The sequence below is a fragment of the Oryza brachyantha genome, chromosome 4 (genome assembly GCF_000231095.2).
Source record: "Oryza brachyantha chromosome 4, ObraRS2, whole genome shotgun sequence".
NCBI classification, from domain to species: Eukaryota; Viridiplantae; Streptophyta; class Magnoliopsida; order Poales; family Poaceae; genus Oryza; species Oryza brachyantha.
The window spans coordinates 3,149,915-3,162,673 of record NC_023166.2 but is presented as its reverse complement, the minus strand read 5'-3'; the positions used below and the strand labels follow the sequence as shown (position 1 = coordinate 3,162,673).

The following is a 12,759-nucleotide window of genomic DNA, read 5'->3' as shown; positions in this document are numbered from 1 at the left end:
ACAATTACAAACATGAATTTGCCTACTAACTACCAGGAAAAAAAATTCCTAAAATAACAACATTAAGCATCCATGTGCGTGGTAGAAGTACTGGATGGCTCAAACATGCTTAAGCCGGCATTAGCAAATTAAATCAATAATTATATGCAAGCAAGAACAGAGAGAGCAAGAGTAATAAGAGAAGGCCGCACCGTCGTCGTCTCCGCCGCGAACAGTGTCGCCCTTGCCAACATCAGTCGTGCCCGTCCCCAGCGTCCCCAGCAGCACAAGCAGCGTCACGGCCGCGGGCACATGGCACTTAAGCATATAAACCAGCAACAGTTCATAGTTCATCAACATTTCATAGTTTACACAAATACATGAGTACATCACACGTGAATACAAGTGGAGAATACTTAACAATATAACCGTTCATAGTTCACCATATACACATGGCACTTAAGCTCTTGACATAAATTTTAAATAGTTCATCACAAGAAGATCATGACCATTACTTAGTAAATACAAACATCAAGTTGAGTAGATTACTTAGCAAAATTGAACTAGCTAATTATCCTTCCATTTTGCTATACAATAGATTGTGATTTCTGAAAATTCCTAAATTTACATGTATATATGGTGTAATACCCTGCCTCCAAAATCCGCATTAGTCCGCTCTACACATTGAGCGGACCCACATTTGTATAGTATCTTGCTTACACTTTCGTCCTCGCTTTGTGTAAAAGGGTTAACCCAGAGATACCATGATGTGAGCACCAAGGCTTATAAGAAGACCCTCACCCACCTAAACTTCCAAGATAGTACTAAACCACCACTATACATCCACTTCTAGGCCATATTGGTCAAACACACACTACTTATATTGGTCAAACACACACTACTAACAGTCTTTAAACGGACTGGGGTGTTACATTCACCCCCTTAAGGGCTGACGACCCGGCAGCTCACTGTTTACATGGCAGAGGCCCAGAACCCCCTTCGCTGCAGACCATGGCCCAACACACATGCATCATACAATGGAGATTTATGCTATGTTACCAACTATAACACCCTGCCTTCAAAATCCGCACTAGTTACCCACGTTCACATAGTATCTCGCTTATACTTTCGTTCTCACTTCATGTAAAAGGTTAACCCAGGGATACCATGGTTGGAGCACAAGGCTTATAAGTAAACCTTCACCCATCTAAACTTCCAAGGTGGTACTAAACCACCGCTACACATCTAATTCTGGACCACATGGGCCAAACCTACAATACTAACAAGCTTCAAACGGACTGGGGTGTTACATTCACCCCCTTAAGGGCTGACGACCCGGCAGCTCACTGTTTACATGGCAGAGGCCCAGAACCCCCTTCGCTGCAGACCATGGCCCAACGCACATGCATCATACAATGGAGATTTATGCTATGTTACCAACTATAACACCCTGCCTTCAAAATCCGCACTAGTTACCCACGTTCACATAGTATCTCGCTTATACTTTCGTTCTCACTTCATGTAAAAGGTTAACCCAGGGATACCATGGTTGGAGCACAAGGCTTATAAGTAAACCTTCACCCATCTAAACTTCCAAGGTGGTACTAAACCACCGCTACACATCTAATTCTGGACCACATGGGCCAAACCTACAATACTAACAAGCTTCAAACGGACTGGGGTGTTACATTCACCCCCTTAAGGGCTGACGACCCGGCACCTCACTGTTTACATGGCAGAGGCCCAGAACCCCCTTCGCTGTAGACCATGGCCCAACGCACATGCATCATACAATGGAGGTTTATGCTATGTTACCAACTATAACACCCTGCCTTCAAAATCCGCACTAGTCATCCACGTTCACATAGTATCTCGCTTATACTTTCGTTCTCACTTCATGTAAAAGGTTAACCCAGGGATACCATGGTTGGAGCACAAGGCTTATAAGTAAACCTTCACCCATCTAAACTTCCAAGGTGGTACTAAACCACCGCTACACATCTAATTCTGGACCACATGGGCCAAACCTACAATACTAACAAGCTTCAAACGAACTGGGGTGTTACATTCACCCCCTTAAGGGCTGACGACCCGGCAACTCACTGTTTACATGGCAGAGGCCCAGAACCCCCTTCGCTGCAGACCATGGCCCAACGCACATGCATCATACAATGGAGGTTTATGCTATGTTACCAACTATAACACCCTGCCTTCAAAATCCGCACTAGTCACCCACGTTCACCTAGTATCTCGCTTATACTTTCGTTCTCACTTCATGTAAAAGGTTAACCCAGGGATACCATGGTTGGAGCACAAGGCTTATAAGCAAACCTTCACCCATCTAAACTTCCAAGGTGGTACTAAACCACCGCTACACATCTAATTCTGGACCACATGGGCCAAACCTACAATACTAACAAGCTTCAAATGGGCTGGGGTGTTATATTTGGCAAATTCAAGAGAGTTAGCACTAGTTCAGTCACAAAGTGAATAAATTTGTTGTCAATACATTTGCAAAGCTTGAAAATTTTTCATTCATACAAAAATAATTAAGTGAATCAAAAAAATGGGGAACGAGAGCTACCTGCTATTAGAGATTTAGAGAAGTGTTGTTGAAGTGTTGAGGAGCTGAGAAGGGGTGTTGCTCTGCCTAGTCTAGTCTCCACTGGACAGATGGAGGAACGGAGGCGCTCTCATCTTCACTGCAGAGCTGAGCATATGCTAGAGAGAGAAACAGAGGTCCTGAGCCACCAATGCCACTGGAGTAGAGTAGAGCCGCCATGCAGCGCGGAGAGCTACCGTAGCAGCATGGCTTGTAGAGCCACCGCCATCGCCATTGCCACGCAGAGTCGCCGCTGCCGCTCAACGTGCATACGCCACCACCACATAGGAGATAGAGAGGGAGAGAGAGGCTGAAGGACGGGCTAGGTTAGGCCAGTTGTAATAGATGGGCTCAACTTTCATTTTTGAGCCCATGGCCAACCTTTAGCAGGCCGCTATTTTCTAGCCCATTTAGAGGCTATAGCCGCTAAGTGCAGCTAATAGCATCCGATAAGTCTTAGCTGCTAAATGATGATAGCTTAGCTTCCGGTCCTCTAATCTACTATAGCCGGCTATTTAGAACCATTATTATATTATGTATCCTGTATAATGCTAAATATATGGACCAAATGACGATGAATAAGATTTCTTATATAATTTCAATTAAGATAATTAGTATAAACAAGACAAACTATTTGTTTATAACATTACAGGCTTTCTATAAAAATGATATACACTTTTCCATTATAACATTTACTATAAATATTTTGACATACCAAAGGAATGAATGTGAAAGCAATATTTCTTATGGTGCACAAGATTTTCTTAAGTGTATTGCTAACGATAAAAGTTAAAATAATTTGATTAGCTGTAGTGTTTCGACAATTGCTTTAATCAATGTAATTGTTTTGATCTTGTGTCCAAAATAAGTTAATGTAACAATATTATATCATTCTTTCCTATGTAGATGTATATAGTTCTCATATATGGGCAACATATATTTATTGATGATATTGAGTTTAATATTTATAGTAATATTATACTATTGCACTTTGTCTCAATTATATTCAATATGCGATATGGATGGATTTAAAGCTTGATTAGAATGATTGTAATATAATAATATATTACCAAATAGTATGTTATCAAATATATATTTTGGAGCTTAGTGTTAGCACGTACACATTACTAATAGGCGTTGTAAGTGAATTCTATGGCCATGAGAACACACAAACCAATAAAAATAAAATGAAATCTCAAACCAACATAAATTAGAAAGATGATTTAACCTAAATCATTCTATAGGTGGAAATATCCGGTTATATTTCCAGTTCGTTTCTAGCAATTTTCAGAATCCAGATGTTTCCATCGTATAACAACCTAAACATACACGGAATTATCAGAAAAAAAATGGAAATCCATCCTTTCCCCCCTTTCTTTCTTTATCCCCAGATTTAAGCGGAAGGAAACGACCGCAGCATCCCTACTACGCGAAAAATCCACTCTATTTAAACCACGTGAAAATCTGAATAATGATTCGCCAAATTTGCCTTTCCCTCCGTCCCGCCCGCCACCCTCCCACCCTCTAAAACCCAACCAAAACCCTAACCCTAACGAAGGGCGCCGCCACCCAAAAACCGCACGCACCACCCATTTCGGCGCGGCCACCGCGGGTGCGCGGTTTCGTTTCAAAACACCCTCCTCCCCCGAGCCACAAGAGCTTCTCGCGCGTTTTGGAGTGCGGGGGATGGCTCCCTTTGGTGATGGCGGCGGCGGCGGAGGAGGGGAGGAGGGGGATGCTGCGGGGTGGGGGTGGTGGGACCCCATGAGGAGCGGCAGCGCGCCGCCGACGATGGAGGGCGCAGCGGCGGCGCGGGAGGTGGAGGAGGGGGTTTTGGGCGGCGGCGGCGGCGGGTCGTTCTTCTCTGGGGCTGGTGGGCTCGGCGCGAGGCGGCTCGAGGAGGTCGGCCGGTGGCGCGGGGCCGCCGCCGCTCAGGTGAGCTTTCGTCGGTGCTGCTTTTGCCTAGTTGTTCTATGGTTGATGCTTGGGTGACGCCGTGTAGATTGGATGGAGAGGAGTTGCGCAAAGCGTGGATTTTTTCCCCTTGAATTTCTTGAGCAGATTGTGTCTTCTAATTTGTGGGTTGCTTCCGATATTTTATCGATCTCTGTTATTCGTCGATGATTAGATGAGCTTTTTCTGGCATATTTCTTGGCCTGGATTTGTTAGAGGATTCAATCTGATGTTCTGAACGGTTCCAATACTCATCGGCAACGAATTTGTGAAAAATGCGAGTTTATTTTGCTTGTCTGGGTTTAAGTAGTTGTTTTGCAGGTGTATCAATGTATTTGGTGGTGTTTGTCACTGCCGACTTGTTCTTCAACGCGTCCTGTTCTCTTTAGTCCTTTAATGGATTTGTGTGTTGTGCTGGCTATATATCCCTTCAAGGTTGCTAATGTGCAATACCAACAATTTTCTGATATAAGATTTATTTTTTATCCCCACAATATGGGTGGTTTGCTTAGGTAACCAAAAGGTTTTCGCGCCATACTAGTTTCTATGTCTTTATATCTTTGTAGAACTAACTTGAAAACTTTTTATCTGTATATGTGCTTTCATCAATGTTTTTATTCAATTGATTGCTTAGATTATACTCATGGAGACAACTTCAATTTGCTAATTTTATGAAAATTTGCTAATTTTATTCTTCTATAAGTATATGCAGAAAATATCATGTTCCACTATGTTTTTGCTAATTTTTGCTAGGTTGTACATTCTGTAAACGTTTATTAGCTTGTTCATAAATTGCTTTTGAGCCCTTTCAATTCCCATGCACGTATGTTTTGCAATATCTTTTGAACCTATTTATTTCGGTGTATGTTTTTTCACTTAGATATTGTTATATATGAAATATCCCATCCAAGAATAATGTTCCACTATGGTTGGTACAAAATCAAGAGAGTAGACGAACCACATTCTCCATCCAGTTATTCTGATTTCCTCATTGTCAAACGCTCAAGCCCACTTAATGTTCAATGCATCTTCCCTACATTCCTTCTTATACACGTTTAGACTGTTGGATTTGAGTGGTGGCATGGTACATTGGTAATATTTCTTTTTCAAATTTTCAGCAAATTGAAAGTTAATTTGAATAGATTTAATTTTTAAATAGAATGCTACCTAAGTTTTTCAACCAAATGTGTTCCATGAAAGTTATCTTGAAGCGAAAGTTTTAAAGTCTTGTTAGGGAAGTTTTTCAATCTCCTATGGATGATTTTTCAAAAGAAAGTAGGCTATGCAAAGTCTTACTACGGAAAGATTCTCCAAACGTTTTTTCAAGTTTCTAGTGATAGTTTGTCCGTAATTCCTGCAGAAAGCTCTGTCAATAGTTCCTCTAAAAAATCTTTTTGCATAAAGTTCCTAAATTTCTGTACAAAGGTTCGGAAACATTCTCGCATATTGCTAAGCTTGTAAACATGTGTTGCTCAGCTTGCGAATGCCATGTGGTTTCATGCATTAGGTGTCCCCATGTCATGTTGCTGGCACTGTTAGTAGATTGAGTTATTGGTATTCACAGAGTCACAGTCCATCTCTTCTATATTTCAATGAAAGATTGAAAGTTAAAACATGCTGTATAGGGAGGAAGAGCCAGAGATTGACAAAAGAGATGGTGGTGATTGCTGGCTTGAAGAATTGTACAGGAAAAAAAGGGTGTATGGTTGAAGGATTGCTGTTTAGCCCTTGTTAAGCGAATAATTTCTTTAAAAAACTGTTTTTTGTGTACGTTTGTTTGCAATTTTATTATTGTGCAAATATTTAGTGAACTTTGCATACTCGCTCCATCAATGTTTTTGGACGAATGTTTGCTCCTTTGTTCCAGTACATAAGAGTATAGCTGTTCATCCAATTTTATTTTGGGGCGAGTGCAAATTTGCCACTGGTTTGAATCGATATTGCAAAACTGCCAGTGGAAATTTGCAGAATTCCACCAGAACTGTCATTCAAATGGCATTCTTGCAATATAGAAAAAAACGGTGGCACATTTGCAGAAGGTCCTTTTATTTTTTGTTTTGCTTTGACTACATATAGCCTTACACTGTCAAGGTATTAACTGCCCTGTGCATGGCTGTGATTGGCTTTCTTGTCGATTGGACATACTAATGTGCATGCTTGCACGGTTTAGGGGTTCGTTGGCGAGCAGTAAGGATGCACTATTTGGTCTATTTTGTCGTCACAACAAACTATTTAGAAGGAGACCAATTTTGAACTTACCTTTTTGTTTTTGTATCAATAATTTTAATTTTAACTTGTTTCCTTTTCTTTAGGAGCATTTTGGCAATTCTGCATCGTTATCTAATGGACAACCAGGCCTACAACTTAATGGTACGAGAGAGTTTGATGGGCAGCAATTTGGACCAACCGGAGCTCATAGTGTTGGTGCTATGGTGAACCACTCTCCAGCTGGTTCGGCATGGATAGAAACCAAAACAAATGATGCTGAGTTTCATAGGCATACCCAGAGTCGCTTCATACCTTCTATGGGAAAGATGAATGCCTTTGCCATAAGGGATCTAAAGTCAGCCTATCTCTCTGACTCTGATCTTTCAACTTCTTTATCTAGGGTGAACTTGTCTAATCATGTAGAATATGATGAAGGAAGCCTTGCTAAAGAACTGCTTGATGAAATGGAAATGCGTAATCACAAGAAGTGTTTTTCCTCTAAGATTGCTGATGGCAGCCGATCTCCTTTGCCTGGAAATGCATTCTGTAAACTTGGTTCTGAGCACATGGATATTCATTCACTACCTACATATGGTGATGGTGTTCTATACAGGCAGAACAGTAACATAGATAGTTCTTATGTTTCAAGGAATAATGACCATCACGTAAAGAGTGTGGAGTGTCTATCTCTTGCTGATCAGCTAGCTTTGATGCAGTTGAGCAATCTCCATGAAGAGAATAATTACCATAGTATTGCAGATATGGTAAATTTAGGCAACCCCTTAAACAGATGCAACGTCGCAGATTTAGACTTAGCCAGGTACAAGAAACAATACCTTGGAGAGCTTTTTGCACATCGATGTTTGCCGGAAAATATCTTTCTGCCAAAATGTGGTCCCTCATATAATGACAACATACCATATCATGATGAGCCTCGTTTTCCATTTTCAAGAATACAAAGACCAGAGTCCCATATTTATTCACATTTGCGGGGCATTCCATATCATGGTGATCAACAACAGCGGCTCTTATCTTCTAGTAGGAGGACTCCTGGTAGGAATATGGGATCACAGATTTATCAAGGTAATTTAGTAGGAAACGGTTTGGACGCATCTTCTTTGGATATTGCAGATAGAAATGGTGCTGTTGGGTTGGAGCTTATTAATGTAGTGGGCCATGTTATGGAAGTTAGGTACATTTCTCCTCCATTATCCTGTTGTAGGTTTTCAACTTTAATGCTTTGTCACATTATCTACTTCTGATCTTAATACAGTATGGATCAATATGGGAGTCGGTTTATTCAACAAAAATTAGAGAATGCCTCACCTGATGACAGGGAAAGAATCTTTCCAGAGATACTGACCAATGCTATTGCTCTGACAACTGATGTGTTTGGCAATTATGTGATTCAGAAGGTATGCCTACTAATCTGATTAGAGTTATATTCATGTTTTGAAACCTAACTTTCAGAATTGTACATTTGCAGTTTTTTGAGTTCGCTACAGAAAGCCAGCTAAGTCAGTTAGCAGATCAGCTCAGAGGTCGCTTTTTGGAACTTAGTTTTCAGATGTATGGCTGCAGAGTAGTTCAGAAGGTACTGAGTATAAATAGTCCTGTGCAATTTTATTTTAGAATAGTAGTGTAGTCTCCTAAAGGAAATTTATTTGTAATATACAAATAAGAGTATGAGGTTCTACAAGAACCAGAATTTTAGTGCACAGTACTAATTTGAGTGAAAAGCCTTAAGCAGGAATAAATCATCCCCTGTTTCTAACATGCAATCATATCTCAGTATCATTTTGCTAATGCATAACAGCTGTAATTTATGACAAATGTTTTAAAATTTATGATTTGGCTAATTGCTATGTACAAATCTGTCTCATGGTGACTGATTGTCCAGGAGTGACTGAATCTCTGTTTATTAAAAAATAAAACATGTTTTGCTCTTTGTGTGTCATGGGCCTTGTGCATTCATCAAAAGCTCAAATGTTAAACTAGATTTTGATGTCACCTTGTTGGTATTATGAGCGGGCTTTGTCTTACGAGACACATGAATTGTTTCTGTTAGTGCATAGAGGTGGTTTATTTGGTGGAATTCTATTCATGCATTCACAGGTCATTGATGTGGTTGATTTGGAGCGGAAGATATCTATTGTTGGTGAGCTCAAGGATTCTGTTCTCAGATGTATTTCTGATCAGAATGGTAACCATGTAATCCAGAAGTGCATAGAGTGTGTTCCTGAAGATCACATTCCATTTGTAGTAGAGGATGTACTTAAGAAAATTTATCTTCTTTGTACTCACCAATATGGCTGTAGAGTTATTCAGGTACAAATTGCATCCTTCCATTTCCTAAGTGCTAAATTTAGTTGCTTTCTGTAGTTTTTAACCTGATCTTTGCAGAGAGTTTTGGAGCATTGCCACAATCCAGCGACTCAAACTGCTGTGATGTTTGAAATTGTTGAACGGGCTTTTGATTTGACAGAAGATAAATTTGGAAACTATGTTGTTCAAGTAGGTTAACATATTCTATTTATTTATTCAGTTGCTGGAATTGTCAAACTTTTTATGTCTTCTACACTGTATAAAAATAGTTACACTGCCTTAATCATTTAAAAACCTAGTCCCTCCATCCCAGCCCCTTTTTCTTAAAAACTAAGAAAGTAACATTATCGGAAAAGATGGTAGTTAAGGGAATAAAGTATTACAAAAGTTGATAGGTTGGAAATAAAGTGGTAGAAATGTTGGTAGGTGGGGAATAAAATAATACAAAAGTTGTTAGGTGGGGAATAAAGTATTGTTTTGTGATCATATTGTAGCTCAAATTTGAATAGCGAAATACCTTATATTATGGGACAGATGGGGTAGTAGTTTATGGACATTGCTGTTACTGTCAGTATAATTTTTAATATTGTATTCACACAGAGGCTGGTCCACCCAAAAAGTTGTAAAGAAAATTATATTTGTGAAGCTAGGATTCATTTAGTTTTGATGTTGCTGGTTGCCAGCAGCTACTTGATATTTTGGCTATTTGTATGTCTATTCAAAATGCTTATATATAAGCTTAATAGAAACCTCCAGAAATACACAAAATATCTTAATAATCAGTGTAAGATAATAATCTTTATCTGATAATTGAGACACTGGCAGATTTTATTAAAGAAAACAAGCAAGATGTGCCTGGGTTCAATTAATGCGTAAATTTTTTTGTAGTCATTTTAAATATCTTCCTGCACTTGTGGTTTTTTTTTCATGTTTTGCTCTTCTAAATGCCTTGATTCTCCAAGTTAGATCTATCATCTTTGATTATTTATGTATGTTCGAAAATTATAACATTATTATCAAATTAACTTGATTAATCTGGATGACAAAATGTTAGGCTAAAAATCAACAACCTTCATACATTTTTCAGATAAAAACCAATGGAAGTATTATATTTTTATTTTTTCTTTTTATTCGTGTTATGTTGATGTGACCCGGTAAAATCTTTTTACAACCTAGTACTCTAGTAGCTTTGATTGTTGAACTTAACATTGGAGCATGCTAAAAGGCATGTGCTACTGCTACTGATCCAGTAAATGCTTCCGTGCCTTTATTTGCATGTTCAATCCTTCTAGTCGCAGTTTGGAATGTATGATTATCTTTTTCATTTCCTTCAAAGAACATTTTTCTGTTGTATTAAGTGGTTACTGATGAATATTTTCAAACATTATTCAGCATGTCTTACAACATGGTAAACCAGAGGAGCGGTCATCCATTATTCAAAAGCTCTCTGGGCATGTGGTGATCTTGAGCCAGCAGAAGTATGCTTCTAATGTTGTGGAGAAGTGCCTATCTTTTGGAACTCCTGATGAACGTGATAGCCTTATAAGAGAGATTGTATCCTCTGGTCAAACATTTCAGGTTTGTCCAAGTCCAACAGTGGAATCTCTTTAAGCTGTTACCTAAAAGCAATCAAACTATTTGACTTCTGTAGATTACATATACACTCTAGTCAACCATTTTGTTTTCTACATGGACATCAATGCTGCCTTTATTTTCTGTTTAGCTGTTTCCTTTTTTTTTATGACAAATGATTAGATGAGAGCCTTGAGGATTTGTTGGTTTCCTTTTGTATGACGTATTTGTTATTGCACAGAAGCCTTGAGCATTTTTTGTTTATATAGAGCACATGGCACTGGGTTTCAGAAGATTGTGCACTGTATTTGTACTAGTACTGTAATAACGTCTTGATGCGCAATACGTTTCGCATGATTGTTTCCACCTTATTCAAAAGTTTCACCATGTTTACAGGCACTGATGAAGGATCAGTTTGGCAATTATGTTGTACAGAGAGTCCTTCAGACGTGTGATGACAAATTCCTAGAAGTGATCCTTTCAAGTATCAAGATGCATCTGAACGAACTGAAGAACTACACATTCGGGAAGCACATAGTTGCGCGTGTTGAGAAGTTAATTATCACAGGAGGTGAGCGGACAAGTTTGTTTATTGCAGCATGCATTTGGGACGAAAATCTTTGCAAGTTCTAATATTTCTCCTTGATGTCAGAAAACCGAGTGCGAATGGGGTCCAAGACTAGCCAATGCCAGCAGTCGCCAAACTGTACAGATGTTGACGCTAATCCTTTTTAAGCATTGGCATCAATAAACAAATCCGGTGAATTAACGAATGTGCAGATTCAAATCTGGTGAATTAACGGATGTGGAGATTTTTGTTTTGAGATACACTGTGATAGACAATAGGGTGTTCTGGTGGAGAGTGGAGATGGATGTGTTCTCTTCCTTTTACTGTGGCCTGTATAGATCTCCCGGTACTTAAAAGGTAATTAGATGAGTGTTAGGTATTGCCGCTGTAAATCTTCTTTTTTGGCCATGTACAAGTTTAACAGATGGTATCAGCTGTACATTTGTTTAAGCTGTTGGTTGGTTAACCATGTGGTTTATAATCCTTATGCCCCTTATAAGTTACGTATTCTCATTTTTGCTTATGCTTTAGAATTTGAATTTTCCACCCATAATTTGGAGTTTTTATCGTAGTTTATTTTTAGCTTTTGCTTTTTTGTTGCTATGGATGCATATCTAAAAGTTATATTCACAAATTGTTTTTTTTTGCAAATGTGCCTTTTGGTTTTTTTCTATCAACAAGCCAAATTAACGAGGGATGTAAAAGTTGTACTGACAAGTTATGCATTCGCTGAGAATGCAGTTATCTTCGTTTTCCAAAAACAGAGCTTTTATTAAACGATGGAAGCATTGAAGAATGTAGTTCTAAAAAGTAGGAACATACATTCCAGTTCAACACCAGAAGACTGCTTATGACAATATATCATTTATTATGACACCAGAAACTTAGGGCTCAAAGGGCTTTGTATGAAAATTTCATTTATTATGACAACAGAAACTGAGGGCTCTTTTGAATGACATGAATGAAAAAAAATAAAGGAATAGAAAAAAACATAGGATTCTGACCCTTTCAAATTTTCATAGGATCTGCTACAAAAGTCCTTTGATTCAAAGGGATTTGTAACAAAACTTCCTATAGAAATAAAATCCTCAAAAATTCCTATACATTTTCTTTGAATCAAAGAGGCCTTCGTCCTATCCAACAGCCAATACACCTAGAAAACCTACAGCTTTAGCCACTGCACGAGAGGCATCCATGCTTGGTTCAATCACCCATATCTGAAAAACATGAGCTCCCTGCAAACAGATCATTCTATAGGATATATCAAGCTTCCTACAAAAATCTTTGTACAAAAAATTAATTTGCAAACAGATCATTCTATAGGATATATCAAGCTTCCTACAAAAATCTTTGTACAGAAAATTAATCTTCTTGTTGGGTAGAAACTCAAATAAGTGCCACAAGTAAACAACATCAGACATCAAAATTTCTAAACGCCGGAAATCACAAAATACGAGTACAAATTTAACTAAAAGATAATACAAATATAAAAATAATATAGAGGGGTTTTCGTGAACCAAGATGAGTCACCAGCCTACGTGGACTACTCCTA

At 38.8% G+C, this 12,759-nt stretch overlaps 1 protein-coding gene across 1 annotated transcript; it reads left to right on the top strand.

Annotated features, from left to right (window-relative positions):
• Positions 1–4,109: 4,109 nt before the first annotated feature.
• Positions 4,110–11,706, top strand: LOC102706560 (pumilio homolog 3-like). The gene is made up of 9 exons (XM_015836223.2): positions 4,110–4,516; positions 6,847–7,934; positions 8,016–8,157; positions 8,229–8,336; positions 8,858–9,070; positions 9,146–9,256; positions 10,460–10,645; positions 11,036–11,210; positions 11,292–11,706. The coding sequence occupies exons 1-9, from the start codon at positions 4,268–4,270 to the stop codon at positions 11,372–11,374; spliced, it is 2,355 nt and encodes a 784-aa protein (XP_015691709.2). The 5' UTR covers positions 4,110–4,267; the 3' UTR covers positions 11,375–11,706.
• The last annotated feature ends 1,053 nt before the right edge of the window (positions 11,707–12,759 follow it).

Bases quoted from the DNA above. Each gene is read 5' to 3' on its own strand.
- LOC102706560 (XM_015836223.2), top strand. From the start codon at position 4,268: ATGGCTCCCTTTGGTGATGGCGGCGGCGGCGGAGGAGGGGAGGAGGGG. The intron at 7,935-8,015 runs GTACATTTCTCC...ATCTTAATACAG, and splicing joins GGCCATGTTATGGAAGTTAG to TATGGATCAATATGGGAGTC. The intron at 9,071-9,145 runs GTACAAATTGCA...TGATCTTTGCAG, and splicing joins ATGGCTGTAGAGTTATTCAG to AGAGTTTTGGAGCATTGCCA.